This window comes from Bos mutus, chromosome 2, assembly GCF_027580195.1.
Source record: "Bos mutus isolate GX-2022 chromosome 2, NWIPB_WYAK_1.1, whole genome shotgun sequence".
NCBI lineage: Eukaryota > Metazoa > Chordata > Mammalia > Artiodactyla > Bovidae > Bos > Bos mutus.
Genome location: NC_091618.1, coordinates 91163768 through 91186288, shown reverse-complemented (window position 1 = coordinate 91186288; position 22521 = coordinate 91163768). Strand labels below are relative to the sequence as shown.

Below are 22521 nucleotides of genomic sequence, written 5' to 3'. Positions count from 1 at the left end.
AAGAAGTTTTGAAAAGGAGACAAGAGCCTTGAAGATGAGAAGTATAGTGGCTGACCATCGCAAGTTGAAAAAGACCAAGTGAGAGCCATTATTGAAGCTGATCCTCTTACAACTACAAGAGAAGTTGCCCAAGTACTCAACGTCAACCGTTCTACAGTTGCTCCGTGTTTGAAGCAAATTGGAAAGGTAAAAAGGCTTGGTTAAGTGGGTGCCTCATGAGCTGACTGCAAATCAAAAACATCATCATTTTGAAGTGTCGTCATCTCTTATTATACACAGTAACAACAAAACATTTCTCAGATTGTGACATGCAATGAAAAGTGGATTTTGTACAAAAACCAGCAATGAACAGCTCAGTGGCTGGGCTGAGAAGCTCCAAAGCACTTCCCAAAGACAAAATTGTAACCAAAAAATGGTCATGGTCACCGTTTGGTGGTCTGCAGCCCATTTGATCCACTACAGCTTTCTGAATCCTGGTGAAACCATTACATCTGAGAAGTATGCTTAGCAAATTGATGAGATATACCGAAAACTGCAACCCCTGCAGCTGACATTGGTCAACAGAATGACCCCAATTCTTCTCCACAATAACGTCTAGCCGCATGTTGCACAACTAACACTTCAAAAGTTGAATGAACAACTTGGGTTACAAAGTTTTGCCTCATCTGCCATATTCACCTGACCTATCGCCAACCAACTACCACTTCTTCAAGCATCTTGACAACTTTTTTCCAGGGAAAACATTTCCACACCCAGCAGTAGGCAGAAACTACTTTCAAGAGGTTCATCAACTCTCAAAGGATAGATTTTTACACCACAAGAATAAACAAACATTTCTCACTGGGAAAAAGGTGCTGACTATAATGGTTCCTATTTTGATTAATAAAGATGTGTTTGAACCTAGTTATTCATATAATGTTTTAAAATTCAAGGTCTGAAACCACAATTACTTTTGCACCAACCTACTATTTAACCATAAAGAGGAATGAAGTACTAATACTTGTGAACCTTGAAAACACTATGCTCAGTTAAAGAAACCAATCACAAAAGACTATATACAGGTTATAAGAACCCACCTTTTATGAAATGTCCACAATAGGAGAGACAAAATTAATAGTTGCTTTGGGGGTGGAAATGCAGTGACTGATGAATGGGTAGATGTTGTTCCGTTTTTTAAAAGAATAAAAAATGTTCTAAAATTAGGTCTTGGTGAAGGCTGTGGTACTTTGTGACTGTACTAAAAAACCACTTGTGTGCTTTGGGTGGGCGAATTTTATGGTATGTGGCTGTACCTCAATAAAGCAGTTTCAACTCTTCATCTTACAAAAATGCAAATTACTAATAGTTTTTGTTTTTCTTGAACTGGTTAAATGTTTTAAAAGATCAAACAAAATTAATAATAAATCAAGGACTTTTAAGAATACTGAAGTTTTCAGTAGCCTGCAAACTCCAATCTCAGAAATTCTAATAGAACACCATTTTCACTCTTAACATACTTCGTTTTTTATTTATTCACAGTTTTGCCTATCGATGAATACATAAAAGGTTTCTGAATGGGTTTCAGACAGTTTGTAAATTCTTCTGAAATGATACACAAAATTTTCTGTATGTATTTTTAGAGGGAAATAATCTCGGTTTTCATAAGAATCTTAAGAAATGTCCATAACCTGAAAATGTTTGTGTGTATTAATTAAAAAAAAAAAAAAAAAAAGTTGATAGGAAGAACAAGTTAAAAAAAAAAAAGATCACAACTGCTTTGGATATCAAAATCAAAATACTGTTAACCACAAATCTGCAAGATTTTTTGGGAGTAAATGTTTAGATCTGAACATCTAGGTTTTAGAAATAGCAGCCAGGAAACCAATCACTTAGTTGGTAGACATAAAAGACGAGCTAGAAAAGTAGAATTCAAAGAATAAAGAGGTGTAATACACAATAACAGTACAAAACAAATAAGTAAACTTCTCTGTGGAATTATAAATCAACCTTCTAAGTTACTCTTGACTGCAGGGTAAAGGAAGTTAAGGCATCATATAAAATGAGCTTTTAAAGCAATACTTGAAATGCAAACTTTTGGAGTTGTACTGTTTCATCATTTACTCATACACAGTTTAACATCTACGTCTTTACCTGCTGCTCATGATATATTCTGAGAGCCTTTTTTACGTTAGACACTTTTGGAGAACGGATAGGAAGAGTTTTTATTTCAGATGCTGTAAGGGTACTCAAATCGCCAATTGTTTTTATATTCTTGGCTCTAATGAGCTGTCCCAGTCCTCTTGCCCTAAAGAGATAAGAGAAACAGGAAAAACATCACAAAGTTTTATATTTTCTATTTGTAAGGGCCTATCCAATTGAATTTCCTGATTTAAGCTCAATTATAACAAAATTTACATAGACACACCTATCCCACAGAGGATGGACATACGTGCATTTACAACAAAATTTGAATCTGATGTATATGCCTGGCTCAAGCAAGATCAACCGTTCAATACTTCTATTACTGCCCTATCTCAACCATCTTCCCAGCTGTATTTTCATTTACTTCTAAAATAAAATGTGTGAAAGTATGGATAAATCAATCCTAAACATGAGAACCCTGATCATTTAAACATCCCTGTTAACAAAGCGGCATCTCTAGGTATGGGCCAGAGATCAATAACCACTTACCACATGTTGGATGTAATCTGAGGTAAAATGATTTCAACTGGTGCTACACAGTTCACCAAAGCAGGGTAAACACTTTCTGTTGGGCATGGCACAGATTCCTTAGCCATTTCTGCAATCTTAGAATAAATTTCAAAAGCTGTTAAACAGAGGTCACCTAACTGAACATGAAAATATAAAGTTGCATGAAAACTAAAGCACTTCTTACTAAACACTTCTTTGAGCTCTTAAATTTAGAGCTACGTGATCCTGGGGACAGAAATCCTTTGGCTGAAGTGGTATTATGCTAGACAGAAGAAAGGAGAAAAAAATCTCAGAACCCTAGATTTACAAGTTTATTTTTACAACTGACAGACTGTAGTCATATCTTACAATTTTCAGAAAATGTAAAATGTAATAATAATACTACTGGATCAATTACTGGCTGGCTCATCAATGCTTCTTACCACCTCTTCTCTTCATGTCTGCTTTAAGCAGACAAAAGAAAAATATATCCAAACGAAGTATGCTTTGTTTCTTAAAAAGACAAATTACCCGATGCAATTCTGTGTTTGCATATGTATTTTTTAAAGCCTACAGCTTACCTTAGATTGCACAGTAGGTGAAGTTTTAACACTTTTTACCATGAGAGAACTATTTGAAGAATGGCACCTAACAATAGAGCATCGCCTATCAATGTCATCTGCCAATCCTGCTTGGTATATAGGATCTGCAAAGGAGACACGGCGAACCTGAAAACATTTAAGTCATGTTTTTATTTTTAAAAAGTTTTAAAAAATACCATAAACTCTCATTATAAGGTCAGCCAAAAATAGCATGTATGTTTGGAGGCCTAATTTATCTTACTAGAAGCCAACTGCACATACTTGCAGTTGTTCCTGGTGATTGTTTTCACAACTATTACTCAAGACCAAGGGTCATTCCAAGTATCCATGGTCTAATACAAAGTACAGCAACGAGGAGAATGAAAGGATAGTAGCAGAAACTTGATGAAATTGCATGTGACAGTTAAAAGTATACAAATTTCTACTAATCTCATAGGCTTACTACAAACCATAAAGAACGAGGTAAAGAGGCAGAGACAGCACTAACTGGCCTTTGGTATACCTTAATAATCTTAGTTCTTAATTCTTTGAGGGTAACAGAGTCACAGCAATGGGTGAGATTTTTTGTTAAAACAAAAACAAAAAACAAAAGCTTAGCCCAGCTTGAAGTTATTTTGGCCTTTTCTAAACTCTTTATTCAGCTACTCAGCTGTCTGGTAAAAGTATCCAACGGGGCATGCAAAACCATAATATGTATATAAATGTCTTATTCCCAAAATATTGGGAACTTTCTATAAATATCTGCTATAGAAAACTATCATATGTAAATAAAAATTAAACGAGCTACTATCAAACATGACTACAGTTAACTGGCATTAATAATCTAAAGTATACTGAAGACATCATTTCATCTTCATAAATTTTTCAAGAACTTCTATGGCCTATTTAAACCTAAGATTAAAAAAAAAAAAAAGGTAAAAGACTCAAAAGCAAAGCAAGACCAAACCAAAAACCCTCAAGTGTTAAGTTTTCCTAAGAACTAATCTTTGAACTCTCAATTTAAAAATTTTTAGTATATTTTGGGAAAGTTTTCACAATGTGCTGGCTAAAGGCAAAATTACGTGTCAGTATGATTTTATCTATATATACATGTTTGTATACATAAACACATATATTCCACAGTAAATGGTAGGTCCAATTTCAAAATTAAGGAATGCCCACACAGTACCTTTATAAAATAGCTAGTTATAGAGGACAAGTGGAGCTATGTAAAGCACATGCAACTTTTCCTTTCTAAACTATGTGCAAGTCACAGGGTCAGAGACTAAAGCAGATACATAGGTAATCCATATGTGTACAAACTACAAGAATTAAAATGTAGTGAAGAAGATGGGGGCATTAACAAGATTAATTACAAATGAAATCATACGCAGAAATTAATGAAGGCATAGCCTAAAGAAATTTTTAATTGTTAAAGGTCTAAGTTTATATAAAGACATGTGAAACAGACAGGATAATGTCCTAGTACACAGTAAGTACTAACTAAAGCTCCTTTATTGGTTTCTAAGTGTTTCCTTGTGTATTATATAGCAGAGAAAAAATCACCATGAGAGATTATCAATTTTGCAAAATGTGAAAAATGGTGATGGTTGTATAAAGATTTATAGCTAAGTGTTAGGCTTCCCTGGTAGCTCAGTCAGTAAAGAATCCACCTGCAGTGCAAGGCACCCAGGTTTGATCCCTGGTTCGGAAAGATCCCCTGGAGAAGGAAATGGCAAACCACTCTAGTATACCTGCCTGGAAAATCCCATGGACAGAGGAGCCTGGCAGGCTGCAGTCCATGGGATCGCAAAGAGTCGAGCACAACTGAGCGACAGACACCAGGTCCTGAAATAAAGGAATACCTAAAGGGCTTCAGTCTTTTTCTCAACGTCCACCTTCTGCCTGCCCTCTTCCCTGTCATAGCATATATTCATAACGAATGGTCATGTACGCCCAATATCCCATCATTTACCAAGTGTCAGCAAGTGGCCAAACTATCCCAATTAACCTTGGACTCATGAACATTCAGCATCCATCCCCCTACCTTGTGGACAGGTGACGAGATTTCATCTTCTTGGGGTCTTTTTAGTCCTCTCTTTAAAATGCTGGTGGATGGAGAAGCCAAAGGAGACCACACACAACGTGTGTGCATGCCACTAGGACTCTCGTTTGCTGACATGAGTAAAGGATCAATATCCTTCGATTTTTGAGGAGATGTATTACTGTCTTCTGATATTAGTCCAGAAATATCTGTTTCAGATGTCAGAGGTTGTGCTATCTCCTCTACTTTCTCTGAAGTATGGTGAACTTCCGGTAAAGTTTCATTACTTTCCACTACCATCTGATTGTCATCTAACTGTGTTTCCTCCAATTTATTAGGTTCAGTATTCGTTTCAGTTTTGTTAGGGTCAACCTTTCCTTCTTTAGTGATCATCTCAAGTGTGTCGGGAACAAAGTTATTGACTTCTACATCTAATTCCTTTGTTTCAACTTCTATAGGCAGAGAAGCCGTGGTAGTTACATCTTCGTCTTCGGTTTCAGTGACGTGGTCAGATTCAGTAGTCACCTCACAAACCGCTGTTTTTTCACAATTTTTCATTTCAGCGTTCATTTCTTCAGATGAGCCTGGATCAGATTCATCACTTCCTCCACCTAGCTCCCCAACCGCTATTTGTTCAGAGATCTCTACCTGAGCATTCACTTTTACAGATGTCGGAGTATCCGAATAATCAGTAGCTGAATTAAATTCCTCAGTTACTGCTTCATTGGCTTTCAGTTTTTCAGGTGTATCCATTCTTTCACTGTTTTCCTCTGTTACTTCTTTCCCTGGAATACCAGTTTTGACATTCTTTTGTTCAGAGAAGCCAGCTTCAGACTGATCATTTTCTACATTCAATTCCATAGCATCTACTTCTGGATTTGATTCTGCATTTGATTCAACAATAACAATGTTCTCTGTACTCAATTTCTCTTTTGAAGTGGCCTCTGACTTTTCTTCTTTGGTCTCCAAAGAAAAACATTTCAGTGAAATATCTTTGGAAACATCTAAATGTGGGTCAACAGTTTTACATTTCTTATTAGATGGCTCCTGGGTTTCTAGAGATATTGCTTCCTCAGAATCCCTACGAGAAGTTTCTTTAAATTTTACCATTTCAGAAGGAAGAAAGCTTTGAGTAGTATTTTCTTTTAACTCAGTTTCAGATATAATTAATGAATCATTAGTAGTATCATTCTCTTCCTTGAGATCCAAATGAAAATTCACACTATGATGCTCATCTAAAAGTTTAACCTCCGAGGACAGATCAGCTTTCGAAGTTTCTGAAATAGATACAGGTGTTTCCCCATCTGTCTTTTTTGTTTCACTGACTTTTACATCGTAATTTTCTATATCCTTTAACCCAGTAAATGACTTTTCCTGAGACTGTGATTTTTCTCCACAACAATCACAACCTTTAGATCGCCTCACCCTCCTACTTCTCTTGTGCTGGCATTCTACTGTCTGAAGAGTTTTTTCAGAAAGCAAAGAAATGTCTGATGTCCCTATTTTTGAGGATTCCCCCATGCTATTTTCTATAGAATCTCGCTTATGTAACCTCTTACTGGCATTTCTAGTCCTTAGATTTGATTCTGGTACAGAAGGATTTGAAAAGGAATGGTCTGCATCTTTGTTACTTTTACTTTCTCCCTCAGAAGTATTCAATACATCATCATAAACTTGTAATAAATCTGGAGATACGGTAGAATCTTGAAGACTTACAGTAGTACTTTCATCTCCTTTTTCACAGATTTGAGATTTTATATCTTTGTCTACTTCAGGATTCCCTTTATAATCATGTGCCTGATTTTCAATTTTTATACATTCCTGTTTTACCATTTTCTCTTCTTGATCTTCCATGTCAACATTGTCACTGCTTTTGTTCTTCCATTTTCCAGATCTTTTCTTTTTAGAACCTTCTTCTTTTGCCTCAGAACTATCAGATTCTGAGTTTTCAATGCTGGAAAGTAAACCCTGGGATGCTCTTCTTGTTTGGTATCGTGTTCGTCCCCTTACTGGTTTCTCAGAGGATTTATCTGCAATGTCCGGCACACCATCTCCTTCAGATTTAGTATTCTCAAGATCTGGCTTTCTTCTATTTTCATCAATTTCAGCATTAGCACTGGTCTCCCCAAAAGCCTTCTCATGTAAATTATTTCCTTTGTCAACTAAGTTTCCCTGTACACTTTGTTCAGAAATCAATTTTTGCTTAGGTAAAACATCATCTTTTACAAGTAACGGACTCTTCTGCGGAGTCTTTTCTTCTTCTTTACGTCTTTCCCTTTTTTGATGATTATTTTCTTTATCTTGGCTATCAGTGGTTGGTTCTGCTGTTTCTGAACGTCGCCTTAAAGATCGCCTAAGGGTTTTCTGATTTGGAGTTACCTGAATATGACTATCCTCATTTACTGTCTGATCCGTTATTATGGCTGGGGGTGTGTTTTCTTTGGATTCCAAGTTAACTTCTAAGGTTCTCTCTTCTACAGTATTGTTTTCTAATACAGTATTCTCCACTGTTGATTCAAGCATTGTATCCTCAAACTCCACTGTAGATTCAGAGAGATGAACCTGATTATCTAACACACATTCTGTCTGATTAAGCAAGCCAGGTGGGTTATTTTCTAAGGCTACTGTGCCATCAACAGATTCTTGAGTACTTTTCTCTTGTTCAGATCTCATTAAGGGTTTAGACTTTTTACTCCCTATTGGTTCAGATTTACTCGACCTTCGGCTTGATCTCTTAGTCCCATGTGTTATTTTTTCAGAGTCAGATTTGGAAAGAGCCACTTCTCTCTTCTTTGCTTTTGATGGATTATCTGTTTTACCCATGCCTTCCTGGTTACTTTTCACTATTACAGTTGATGACATATTATTCAAGGGTGATGGACTAAAAGGTCTATTTTCTGAACCATCAAACTTTTCCAAAGTAATAAAGGACTGCCTTCGACTTGTAGGCTGTAAGGGAGCTCCAGAAATGGTGGCAATAGAAACCGAGCTACTGCTGACACCAGATGGATTTTCTGTAGTAGATGCACATTCTGTTGGTTTATTTGAAGCAATTAAAGCTTTTTTTCTGGCATCATTATTACTGCTCAGTATTTTTGGACTGGTTTCCTCAACAGAACCACACTCATTATTCAAAAGGGAAGCCTTTTCAAGATGTTCATCCATACCGCAGTTTTCCATGACATGTTGAGGAACGACAATGTCATTCTCCTTTTGTTCCTCCTGCACAAAAATGTACACATACATACAGATTAACCAGAAAATAAGTCTGACTTTCTGGAGAAATTCTGTTTAAAACTTTAGCAAGTCAAAGGGCAATCTGGCTTTCGACATTTTAAAAATATTCCAAAGGTGATGGTAGATGCTCATTAATTTGTGTTTCCAATTTAAGTATTTGATAAAGCCAAATACATTTAAACAAACATGCACTCACACAGATACAGATCCACACATAAAACAACTATAATTCTGCTAAAGACTGCTAAGGAGAGTTAAGACATTACAGAACAAATCTTAACGTTAATATAAGAGACTCAATAATGGAAAGCTGATTTGAAAAACCCCAAAATATGAAAATAACAATATACCTTAAATATCATCTTGGAGTCTTCTTTTGATTTTTCAATTAAAGTAGAAATTTCCCTGAAATAAATAAGTGTGCAAATTAGAATATTGTTAATAAAGAACCAGAAAATCAGTTACTTCAGCAATTTCTATACTTACATAGATTCTTCCTGACTATACTGAGAAAATAAAGTATCTTGTGAAACATCCAGATTATTATACATGGCAGGAATATCACACCTGAAAAAGATTTTAAGACTAACTTTAATATTGTGTCTATTAAGTTTCTCAATCGTGTCTGACACTGCATCCACATGAACTGTAGCCCACCAGACTTCTCTGTCCATGGAATTCTCCATGCAAGAATACTGATTTCCTTCTGCAGGGGATCTTTCCGACTCAAGGATTAAACCTAGATTTCCTGCATTGCAGGCAGATTCTTTACTGCTTGAGCAACCAGGGAAGCCCCTTGAGAGTACCCTGAAAAGCAAGGAGATCAAACTACTCAATTCTAAAGGAAATTAACCCTGAATATTCATTGGAAGGACTAATGCTGAAGCTGAAATTCCAATACTTTGGCCACCTGATACAAACAGCAGACTCATTGGAAACGACCCTGATGCTGGGAAAGATTGAGGGCAGGAGAAACAAGGGGCAACAGAAGATGAGATGGATGGATGGTATCAACAACACAATGGACATGACTTGGAGCAAACTTGGGGAGAAGTGAAGGACATGGAAGGCTGGCGTGCTGCAGTCTTTGGGGTTGCAAAGAGTCAGACATGACTTAGCCACTAAACAACAACTTCAATATTTGATATTCTTACAATTAAGCTTACAATTCTATATCTAGTTACCTTTTAAGAATATAAAATCAAGTCTTAGATGCCTATTTCCCAGATTTTCCATGAAACCATTTCCCTGATCTTTCAAGACCTTAATAAAGGGATTCAGTTTAGGAACATTTGGTGCATTTCAAGATAGCCCGACACACTATGAAATATGGCCATGTACAATCTTTTTGACATTTAAAATACAGTACAATATACCAGTATCTTAGTTCTAAACTCAAAATTATGTTTGCTGCATGAAATCTAAATGTAAGTACAGAAAACTCAATTCAAGATAAAAGTACTACAAACCTCTTTGTTTTGAGTACTTCTTTCTGGTGTTCAGTTAGTATTCTTTCCTTTGTTTCTTTTACTTCTGGAGGTATAAACACAAAGTCAGTAGACTTTTCTTCTTCCAAAGGCATTTCACCCTTTGCTTTTGGAGTTGAAGAATCTAGTTTCAACTGGAAATTAAAACAGTAAATGCACATTTTGAGTTTCTAAATTATTTTCCAATACATCAATCAATCTCTCTTTGGCACTCTGATAATGGTTTTTGATGATAACTAGGAAGTTTGAAGTTCAAACCTATAGGATATTCCTGGATAATTATAATTAGTACAATGTCCCTAGTTTTCTTTTCATTCTGCTTGTATTAAATACTCAGAAAATAAAATTACACCTCTTTAAGAAGTAGGCAAATGTGTGCTTACCAGGGAAGCATGGGCAAATATGTTTTTCAGCCTAGCACACAGAAATCAAGTGGTTTGGCAGGGAAAAAGTACATCTGTGATTTCAAGTTGAAGCACAAACTACTCAAGTAAAAGTTGCCAAAATCATATGCCCGACATACTAATATTGGTACCCAATGCCACTTTTACACAATTGCAGCACGGCTGTTTCCATTTTACTTTATAATGCTACAAGACTGTGTCAAACATTCTTTAAAAATATTTTTCTTTCATTTTCCCAGAGCCATGGTCTTAAGATTCTAGAATAACCCCTTTACTGGAGGTCCTAGAAGAAAGACTATCTGAAACTTGGTTAATTTGCCACTAGCTACTAGATATCTAGTTTTATATATGAGGTTATGACAAATGTCTTATGTAGGCATTCTCTTTCTAGTCAATAAAGGAAGCTCTAAAATATTCTTTCATCCTACCTAAGTTATTCAAATCTAGTTTCATTCTATCTGAAGAGGGTTACTGCCTGGAGTAATTATACTAAATAAACACTTAGTATTATGCAGATTTAACTTTACTAAGAAGTAATCATCTCCCAAAGTGTCAAGATTTCCATACCATCTTAATAGTCTTTCTAGGCCAAACTATATTTCCCTATAATCCCATCTTTTATTTAGTCCTTAACAGCTTTTTCTTCCAGTTAGAAGTTGTATGTTCTCAAGCTGGTATATATATTAATATTAAGAGTACTATTAAATACACTTTGGAAAAACATACTTTAGCTGGTGGTTTCATACTGTCTTTTGTATCCTTTGTTTGTGCCAAAAAAGAATCTCTTTTTCCACTTGATTTTCTTTCCATGCCACTTATCTTCATATTTAATTGGGAATTTTCTGTCTGTTTTTATAAAAATAAAACAATTTCATTATGTGCAAATATTTATCCTTTTCACATTGGTAATTACAGTGTAATATTTATATCAAATTTGAGTATTCAAATCTACTAGATCATGTCAAAGAAAACAAAGCCATTGTCTAATACAGTAACAGCAAATAGATTTGGTGTCTCCAACTTATACAGCATTAGTTTTGCATCATTTAATTTTATAAATTCTAAAATAAGCTATACCAAATAAATATTCTAAAAACAAATTACAGGATTCAAATATCCCACTTATTACTGGAAACTTTTTTAACAGAAAAACCCAAACCATAACACTTTAAACAATAAAACATACATGACAGAAAATACTATCAGGCCCTCCTACCAGATTATATGGTTTTTTTGAGCCATATTACACTGAATGAGTCTCAAAAAGTCTAGACAATTTTCTGATGAGAATTTTAATTTTATCCAAAAAATAAAACTAAATAGAGTACTTAGCTATGTTTTCTCTTACAGGTTCTAAACAAATAATAGCTAGACTCTTTTGTTGTTGAATAGGAACAAAGTGTCTAAGAGTGTTCTACCTGATGAGTATATAATACTTTTATCTTTACTCCTTAATCTTTATAGTCATCTAGTATTATTAACCACAGTAACCTTGTTCCAAATGGAAAATGTGGTATCAATGATTTGTTTCTCTAACAGAAGGAATGAGATTCAACAGAAAGAAATGAGAAAATGAAGTGTAGCTCTTAGGTGGGGAATAGTAACTAGAAGTCCTAGTTTTACAAAGCAACATTTAACCATATCTTAATAATTCTGACCTCTGTAAAACAATACATGGGGTGTCAGTTTTTTAAAATAAAAGATCATTAATGAATAAGAATTGGGTATTATTTACATGAGAACCTATGGTGAAATTTACTGCCTTTTAATTTGTAAGTTTTCCAGGCCACACAACTAACTGTACGCAAAACCCCTATGTTGTGGAACTCTTCTGTTCAGGTTTTATCTCTTCAGTCAGTCTTAAGCTTCTGTCCTTTTTAAAGTTACACTGATATCCAATAAATCACTCAAACATCACATAAAAGTAAACAAAAACGCCCCCCCTCAACCTACCATATCTGAATATGGTCCACTGGATTCCTCCATAATTTCAACATTTTCCAAACCAGGCAATAAAAGCAGAGATTTTTGTTTGGCTTGTTTCAGTATTGGCCTTCAAATATAAGTAAATATACTTTGAATTAAGTAGTACTGTTGGCACATTAAGAACAGTTCAATTACAATTTTAAAGTGATAAAAACACATCCAGCTTAAGACTGTTTCTTACTCTACATACATAAAACCAGGAGAAATTTACAGACAATATTAGAATTTTTCACTAAACTCTTCAGTTTCTGAATTTTATTCTTTAAAAACTTCTCAAACTTTCACCATAAATTTCAAACAAGAGCAGACTGTTACATTAAGTACATATCAGCTAGATTTAACAGCCATCAGCTTCCTGCCCCTTGTTGGAAACTCCTTTTGTTAAGCATAATTTGAAACTGCTTTTTATGTTTCTAAAACTAAGTTTATTCTAAGGACCAAAGCAAAGGGTCAAATAATTTTAATAATTACCGTGTACTCCAAACAAGAATATTTTAACTAGGAAATCCTCTACAGTGATTCTACATAAGGATTTATGTTAAAACCAAAATGTCAATTTACATAATCAGAACAGAGTAACTATATAAAGTTTTATTGTTAGCATACTTTAACTCCTCAGGATAAATCAACATCGTCACTTTAGCAAATGTGGCATTCCAGAACTGAGCACTTTGTTTTCTTATCTGTTTGTTCTTGTGTGAAAATATTATGCATAATAATGGCGAGATCTGTTCAAGAAGTTCACTGTCGTAAGTTCCAGTGTAGCTGACATGTAGACAAGCAATTATATCTCCTAGTAGCTTTTCTAACTAGGAAAAAGAAAAAGTTCATTAGGGTAACACTTAGAAATGTTACTTTTCAGAGAGAAAAAACAAAAGCACAAAGCATACTAAACAACTCACAGAGTACGTTATTTCAATTTTTAAAACTCAAATGACTTTAAAACAATTTTTATTGATTTATTTTTGGCTGTGCTTCGTCTTTGTTGCTGCACAGGCTTTTCTCTAGCTGCACAGAATGGGTGGGGGCTACTCTCTAGTTGTGATGCTTGGGTTTCTCATTGGGGTGACTTCTGTTGTGGAGCACGAGCTCTAGGGCACACAGGCTTCAGCTGCTGCAGCACGTAGGCTCAGTAATTGAGCTCCAGGGCTCTAGAGCACTGGCTCAGTAGCTGTGGCATGCAGGCTTGTATGTTCTGCAGGATGCAGGATCTTCCCAGATAAGGGACAGAACCTATGTCGTCTGCATTGGCAGACAGATTTTTTACCACTGAGCCACCAGGAAGTCCTCAAATGGCTTTTTAAAAGCTCTCATCACCTTCAATATATAATACTCTTTATAAGCTGACAAGAACTTACTTTATTGATAGAACAGCTTGAATTCAAGCTTATTTTACATTAACAGAAGAAATTTGTTTTCACATAAATTATGAGATTAATAGTTGCCTAACCTTGGAGCCAATTACCTTCACACATAAAAGAATGAGACAGGAGTAGTTGAGTTATATGAATTTAAGGCAATATTATTAAATCATGAATGATCCTTGGATTATACCCATTTCATATCAAAAGTTCATTAAAATTAAAGCATAATGATATCCCTTTAAAATAATCAGCAGAATTATATTGAAGGGAGACATTTAAATTCTAAAACTTTTCTTCATGAAAGTATGTTTTATGAACAATGTCTATTTGTACCTTGTTGTTCATACAACTATACACTTTAGGAACTTCATCAAGCCTAGAAGAAAAACAAAGAGTACCATTTATATTTTAGAACATAAACCTAGAAACACTGTAATGCAGCCCAAAACTGAGACGTATAATGATATAAAAAGGTGCCCAAAGACTTAACAAAAAATGTCAAACTGGAAACATTAAACATGAAACAAACATGTCTTTTAATACAGGAGTTAAAGAAAAACATCTGGAATAGACCTCAAAGTATTACTACTAGTCACCTGTTTCTATGCTTTTTAATGAAGTTTTTAAACATGAAACAAACCTGTCTTTTAACACAGGAGTTAAAGAAAAACATCTGGAATAGATCTCAAAGTATTATTACTAGTCACCCGTTTTTATGCTTTTTAATGAATTTTTATGAAGTTTAAGGACTAAAAAAGACTTGCAAAAATTTAATAAATTTGAAGTTCCATTAAATCTGTTCCTAAAGCTTCCTCTGTGTTTATGAAAAACAGACTGTATTATTACTGAACCACATAAGCTTGCTATAAAGAACACTGATGAATTCTCTCAAAATGCTTCTTTAAAATATGTTGGGATTTTTTCGTGGTTTTTCTCTTATATACTGCTTGCTTTGGTTCAAATGCAAAGGGTAATATAAAACAACACAAACTTCTGGAGAGTAATTCAGAAATTTAAATGCACATACTTTTTGAACCAACAATTTCATTTTAAGCCCTGTTCTGCAGGAATAGTGGGCAAATGATTTATGTACAAATATATTGACCTGTAATATTGTTAGTTATGAGAGGAAAGACTAGAAAACATGTCCAACAGGAAATTGGGTAAAGTGTCATGGAGTCCTGTGCAGACATTAAAAACAATGAGATACTTAGGTTAAGTGAATATCATATACTTAACTGCTAAGCAGTATGTCAAGTCATATACATTATATATTTAACATGTAAGCTTTTTGTATTAACAATTCTGTAAAGAGATGCACTAAAGTAAAAATTGTGCTGGATTAAGAATGAAAAATAAAGGGACTTCCAATTGCTACCTCATATTTTACTATTTGAGCTATCTTTTTAACAAAAGCATAGTTTCATATATTATCCACTCCAGTAAACTTTAAAGATTAAGATCTTTAACAACAAAGCTGATATGACAACAAGTTTGCTACCCATATCTAGTTATATATGTTTAAGTCTAAGAGCTATTAAGGCAAAATACTTACTTTGAGTTTTCATAAAATAATGCCAGAGGTCTTGTTAAAGCTGCAAATATTTTCTGGATCATAGAAGGCAGAGAAATATGTCCAAGTAAATTGGAAAGAATGCTGGTGATTGAGTTGCCAATAGTGAGGAGAGTATCAGAATGTACTTCCTTGAGGCTCAGTGTGTGAAAAGAATAGATCACTCTCACAATAAGTTTAATTAAAGAAGCCAACTTCCCTAAAGGTTCCTTCTTCTTTTTGGACCAATCTGTAGGTCTCTGTGGTGCTAAGATAAAACAGTGACAGCTTTTAGAATTAATGGTAATTAAAGCAAACTAATGTAATTAAATGAAACAATATGATCCACTACTTTGGGAAACAGTGTTTTACGCAAGAAGCATCAATGGATGAGTAACTCATGAATCAAAGTATGCTGAGTAACAAGATATTTATGAAGTCTCAAAGAACTTGCCACAAAACATTAATTTATTAACTGTGTTTCCTAATGAATTTTATAGTGCAAAACCGACAGATATGATCTTAATCAAACAGTAAATGTTATCATTATCAATAGTGGGACAAACTGACTTACATGCCTGTTGACATAATGCACTGATAAGAAAACACCGAATTACTTCTGTAGCATCCCCATAAAGAAATAAAATCTCAATCTAATATTGAGGAAATACTGACAAACCCCAATTGAGAGACCTTCAAAATCTAACCTTGCCTTTACTTCACTTCTAATGGTCATGAAAGATAAGACTTGGGAAATATTTTAGATCAAAGACTTGTCTTACAAGTGCTGTGAAATGTTCTAGGAAATAAAAGTAGAAAAGGGGGTGGGGGTGAAAATAAGGCAAAAGCATCAACTGAGGAACCCTAGTAAAAAGTAGTATCTGTGTTTAATTTTTGCAATGTTTCTCTAAAACAAATTACAAAGTAAAAATTATCAAAAACTCTCAAAGTGATCCTGATGCATATTTATGAATAATAACAATTTTATTTCAACTATTTGTAAATTTTGTTTGCTCTCAGCTTGTGCTGGCAGTTTTTAGATTTTTCCCCTAGTTTCAATAAATTTCAATAGCCAGGAACACCTCTTGCAAGATAAGGATTGAAAACAAAAAACATTTCTAATTCTGGGTTTATAGATCATGGATAGAAATGATATTCAGTTAATTCTTATTTTTCAGAAGTTAACAAAACATGTAAAACTTTCAACAACGGGATCATCATCTATGCCTTATCAAACTTCAGGGGCTTAAAAAATATATTCTGATATCATTTGCTATATAACCTTTCTATATTTAGAGAATTTTAATTTTCCTGACAAAGAGGTAATTAGATTACTGAAAGGGGACTAAGACTAAAGAAAAAAATCTATTTCTGTGGCTTGAGGCTGGGATGCTTTAATTACCAAACAAGTTTCTCTATATTACTGTAAAAATGAAACACCAAAAAACTACCCCCACCCCAAAAAGCCCTGCAAATATTTTATGTTCTAGAAATCTTTACACTAATTCAAAGAAAGATCTTATTAAAGGAAAATTGAGTATGTTCCCACTCTTTAAACAGGAAAAGTAACCTTTAAACAAAATACTTCTTGTAACTAGAAGGTTCTTTTCTATTCAGTATGATAATATATAATCATTGGTAGAAAATATATAATTTCAAAGAACCAATTAGTACATTAACAGCTCATAATATAATTTAGAATTAATCAAGGCATATAGTTATGAAAATAAGATTTAAGATTTCAATTGCTGAATTTTATACAGTAAAAACTGTGTTACACTTTTAGAGTCATTTTACATTTCCTGTAAAACCATAACCAATTAACCACTGCCATGATTTTCTATGCAGTTTAACATCAATTCAATGATCATTTCAGATAAGGCTATCAAATAAGAACATTTTAACTAAGTTCAAGCTTTTTGTCCAGATAATCCCTTGTAACCAGATGGAGTAAGTAAAATCATCTGTATTATTAGGCAATCTCTACATAGGACAAAATTTGTTTCTGCATCATAAAAAGGGGTTATACACTGCAGGGGTGGGTGAGAGAGATACATCGAGAGAGAGAAAGAGAGCAGCATGTGAACTAGCAAAATAACATGGTTATATAACATTAAAAGTAGGTAAAATTAGATGGGAAAGCTATTAGGATATACCCTGATACAGTTCAGACAGCCTTGCTTATACTGAATGAATAAAATACTTACATTTAGTTTTGGGTTGATATTTAATATTATATGGTGAAAAGTCGATGCAATCAACCATTACAGTAATAATATGAGTGATCCTATCCAAGAACAATAAATTCTGGAAAAGAACAGTTAGGTATTGCATGACAACCTTTTAACTAATGGCATGGTTTATAAAACTTGTAAGCATGAATAAAAAATATAACTTTAACTCCCATGTATGACATATAGTAACACACACCATAGTTTATGCCATTTAAGACACATTAACTGTATGTGTGTGTGTGTTAGTCCTTAGTTGTGTTCAACTCTTTGTGACCCCATGGACTGCAGCCTGCCAGGCTCCTCCACCCACGGAATTCTACAGGCAGGAACACTTGAGTGGGTTGCCATTTCCTTCTCCAGATAACTATTTCCTAGTTATCTGCTGTGTGCCAAGTATTCAATACTATACCTTTTTTTCCCTCAATACTGAAATGGAAGTGTTCACTAAACCCATAAAAACCAAACATAAAAAAGTTGCTAAGCTCCCTGATATTCTTTCCATCTCCTTCCTCAGATCCAAATGAAACAGAACAAAGGAAATCCCAGTACCACCAGTCAAGAACATCTCAAAACAAAAACAAAACAAAAAAACGCAGTGAGCTTTCATAGAAGAAACTGAGTAACAAGACATAGGGAGGGTTCTGAGAAAAAGATCTGATCGTTATTAGAAAAACCATACGGGTAAAAGACTACTGAAATTACAGTTCTATACAATTGCCCTTCCTTTATTCTCCAATACTGTTCACTTCTCCAATTCACTGGACTAATTCACAGGTCTGCCAAAGACAACCTTCCCCAGTGGATGTTAAGAACCAAGAAGGGGAAGGGAGAGCCCTGCTGGCCTGTTAACCTATGAATACCACATGGAAGGTTCAGTCCAAATGACAATCTACACACCCCTACAGAAAAGACATGAAAGATCTAGATGCTTCCATCTTGATCACAATTACAAGGCAAAGCTTCCTTATAACTACAATTTGCTATCAAAGCCAGATAAACAGGAGTTCTCTCCTGGGTTAGGAAACACATTCCAGCTAATAATATTGCTCAACATTAGCCTTTATTGTCAAATATGAAGAAGGTGTGTTAAATACGAACAGAACTAATCAACAAGGAAAGAGGCAATAACAGAAACAGAAGAAAATAAAATACTCTCAAATGTAAGAGGAAATCATATTCACTTAAAAACATTAAATGTAAAATTAAAATTATCAAACACTTCAGCGTTTAAACCGAAAGATGGACACAGAAATATCAAGCTCCCAGAAAGCAGGACCAGAAATAAAGCAAAACACAGAGAGATACAGAGAAAGAAGAGACACAGAGGATGACACCTGAAGACCTCAGCACTTTTTCCTCAGATGAAGGCACAGCTCCTTAAACTGAAAAGATCCACCAAATACTTAACAGAACGATTTTAAAAGATGCCTCAAGACACAACCTTGGTGAGATGTCTAAATTCCAAAGGTAAAAAGAAAATCCTAAACTTAAACTAAAAAACAGGTTGATAATACTAAAATTAGTATCAAATGATGAATTTGCAACAGCAGCAGTAACAAAAATAACAAGTCTTAGATGTGTATTTTGTAGAAAAACTTTACAGAAAAGGGAACAAATGAGCCTATGTTTAACTTCAGAGCTGTGATAAAAAATTTTCTGGAACCTAAAACTTTTAACTAATTGGTTATATATTTGACAAGATGTTATTAGTCACATGTTTATCATTTCTACAATATAAAAATTGGACAATGAGGAACTCCAATCTCACAAATGAAGGTATCTGCAAAAAATCTTAAAACACTAATCTACAATGTTTTAAAAGAATTTCACTGTGACCAAGAAGAGAATCTCAAGGACACAAAACTGTGTTAATATACAGAAATGTATATTGACAAGAGATTTCATATATGCCGGTAGTAACCAAGTATAGGCAGGGAAGAGACCATTTATACTAGATAAAACTAGATAAAACAACTATAAAACCCCCAAATCAAGCAAGCTAGGTTCAGTTTAGAACTAAAAAAAATATTTCTGAACAGAAAAACTCAATGTTATAAAGATAGAAATTATTTTCCAAATTAATCTCTGAATGCAATATAACCAATCATGCCGAGCAAAATCCCAACAGGGTATTTTATAAAATTTAGGAAGATTCTAAATTTCTTCAGAAGAGAACAAAATGTAAGTCCATCCAAGATAAGAATTTAAAAGCAAAAACCAAGGGTCAAGCTTTTCCCTAAAAATCACAAAAACATTCAACAAGTTCACTGTCTCTGTGGCCAGTAACAGCACACTTTTAAAGCCACTCTGCCAAATACCATGATATCAAAAGCCCATAATCAGAACTGACACATTATAACTATCTCTACTCTTCTCAGCAGGGTAACCACTATCAAGGACTAGAAATCTTTTCAAATAAAAAAAATGGCACACTTCAGAGTAATAAATAAAATAAATTTCAAATGGAAAGAACACTGTATTCACATATATATGTGCATATAAATATGTAACTTATTGGTTTATTCTAGAATGATACATATCAAACTGCTGACACCAGTTATTCTTTTTATAGAGTAAGGGAAAGGTGTGAATAGCAACCTACATTTTTAAGACCACAAACTTTCAAAGGACAGACTTTAAAAAGCTAATAGGTATATTAAAGACCTAAATGAAAGACCAATTATAAAGATCAGCCCTGGGATTTCTTTGGAAGCAATGATGCTAAAGCTGAAACTCCAGTACTTTGGCCACCTCATGTGAAGAGTTGACTCATTGGAAAAGACTCTGATGCTGGGAGGGATTGGGGGTAGGAGGAGAAGGGGACGACAGAGGATGAGATGGCTGGATGGCATCACCGACTCAATGGACGTGAGTCTGAGTGAACTCTGGGAGTTGGTGATGGACAGGGAGGCCTGGCGTGCTGCGATTCACGGGGTCGCAAAGAGTCGGACACAACTGAGCGACTGAACTGAACTGAACTGAGATGTAAGAGCAGAAACTATAAAACTCATAGAGGAAAACATAGGCAGAACACTGTAAGACAAATAAATCACAGAAAGATCCTCTATGACCCACCTCCCAAAGTAATGGAAATAAAAACAAACAAGTGAGACGTAATTAAACTTAAAAGCTTTTGCACAGCAAAGGAAGCTATAAACAAGATGAAAAGACAACACTCAGAATGGGTGAAAACAATAGCAAATGAAACAACTGACAAAGAATTTCCAAAGTATACAACCAGCTCATACAACTCAACACCAGAAAAACCCAATTAAAAAGTGGGAAAAAGACCTAAACAGACATTTCTCCAAAGAAAACATATGGATGGCTAATAAACACATGAAAAGATCCTCAACACTGCTCATTATTAGAGAAATGAAAATCAAAACTACAATGAGGTATCACCTCACATGAGTCAGAATGGCCAGCACCAAAAACTCTACAAACAATAAATGCTGGAGAGGGTGTAGTGAAAAGGGAAGCTTCTTAAACTGTTGGCGGGAATGTAAATTGATATAGTCACTATGTGACTTGTTTTTAAGATACAAGTTTTTTAAGGAGACTCCTTAAAAAACTAGGAATAAAACTATCATTATGACCCAGCAAACCCAGTACTAGTCATATATCCTGAGGAAACCAAAACTAAAAAAGTCACATCTATCCCAATGTTGTGAGAATTGGACCATAAAGCAAGTTGAGCGCCATAGAATTGACGCTTTTGAACTGTGGTGTTGGAGAAGACTCTTGAGAATCCCTTGGACTGCAAGGAGATCCAACCAGTCCATCCTAAAGGAAATCAGGCCTGAATATTCATTGGAAGGACTGATGCTGAAGCTGAAACTCCAATACTTGGCCACCTAATGCAAAGAACTGACTCATCTGAAAAGACCCTGATGCTGGGAAAGATTGAAGGCAGGAGGAGAAGGGGATGACAGAGGATGAGATGGTTGGATGGCATCACCAACTCAATGGACATGAGTTTGAGTAAACTCCAGGAGTTGGTGATGAACAGGGTGCGGTGTGCTGCAGTCCATGGGGTCGCAAAGAGTCAGACACGACTGAGACACTGAACTGAACCCCAATGTTTACTGTAGCACTATTTACATTAGCTAGTACAAAGAAGCAAACTAGATGTCCATAGACAGATGAATGGATAAAGAAGCTGTGATACATACTTCTTCTCACTGCACATGGAACATCCTCCAGGACAGGCCACATCCTGGACCACAAATCAAGCCCTGGTAAATTTCTAAAAAGTGAATAATTTCAAGCATTTTTTCTGATCACAATGCTGTAAGATTAGACTATCAACTACCAGGAAAAAAATGTAAAAAACACAAACATGGAGGCTAAATAACACACTTAATAAGGATCACTAAGGAAATCAAAACAGGCATAGAAACAAATGATAATGAAAACACAACAACCCCAAACCTATGTGATTCAGTTAAAGTGCTAAGCGGGAAGTTCATAGCAATACAAAGGCTACCTCAGGAAACCAGAGAAATACCAAATCAACAACTTAACCTTACACTAAAAGCAACTAGAAAAAGAACAACAACAACAAAAAAAAACCCAGTTAGTAGAAGGAAAGAAATCATAAAATTCAGAGCAGAAATAAATGGGGGAAAAAAAAAAAAAAAAAAAAAGGAGACTATAGCAAAGATCAATAAAACTAAAAGCTGGTTCTTTGAGAAAATAAAATAGATAAGCCATTAGCCATACTCATCAAGACAAAAAGGAAAAAATCTCAAATCAATAAAATTAGAAATGAAAATGGAGAAATCACAACACAGAAATACAAAGGAACCTAAGACACTACTATGAGCAACTATATGCCCATAAAATGCACAACATGGAAGAAATGGACAAATTCTTAGAAAAGTATAACCTTCCAAAACTGAACCAGGAACAAATATAAAATTTAAACAAATCACAAGCACAGAAATCGAAACCGTATCT

The 22521-nt window shown here is 34.7% G+C and overlaps 1 protein-coding gene across 5 annotated transcripts in view; it reads right to left on the bottom strand.

The window, feature by feature from the left end:
- Positions 1-22521, bottom strand: part of RIF1 (replication timing regulatory factor 1) — a 55181-nt gene that overhangs the window by 2288 nt on the left and 30372 nt on the right. For 2 of the 5 annotated variants that reach the window (XM_070390282.1, XM_070390290.1), the window contains exons 21-34: positions 17533-17632; positions 15329-15593; positions 14107-14149; positions 13016-13218; positions 12377-12476; positions 11150-11269; positions 10002-10153; positions 9019-9099; positions 8883-8937; positions 5299-8517; positions 3252-3398; positions 2876-2953; positions 2671-2786; positions 2131-2284 (exon numbers count right to left, since the gene is read on the bottom strand). In XM_070390282.1, the coding sequence (XP_070246383.1) occupies positions 2131-2284; positions 2671-2786; positions 2876-2953; positions 3252-3398; positions 5299-8517; positions 8883-8937; positions 9019-9099; positions 10002-10153; positions 11150-11269; positions 12377-12476; positions 13016-13218; positions 14107-14149; positions 15329-15593; positions 17533-17632 (4833 nt within the window). The remainder of the gene's footprint in view (positions 1-2130; positions 2285-2670; positions 2787-2875; positions 2954-3251; positions 3399-5298; positions 8518-8882; positions 8938-9018; positions 9100-10001; positions 10154-11149; positions 11270-12376; positions 12477-13015; positions 13219-14106; positions 14150-15328; positions 15594-17532; positions 17633-22521) is intronic. The other 3 variants (XM_070390296.1, XM_070390304.1, XM_070390308.1) reach the window with 3 other exon arrangements.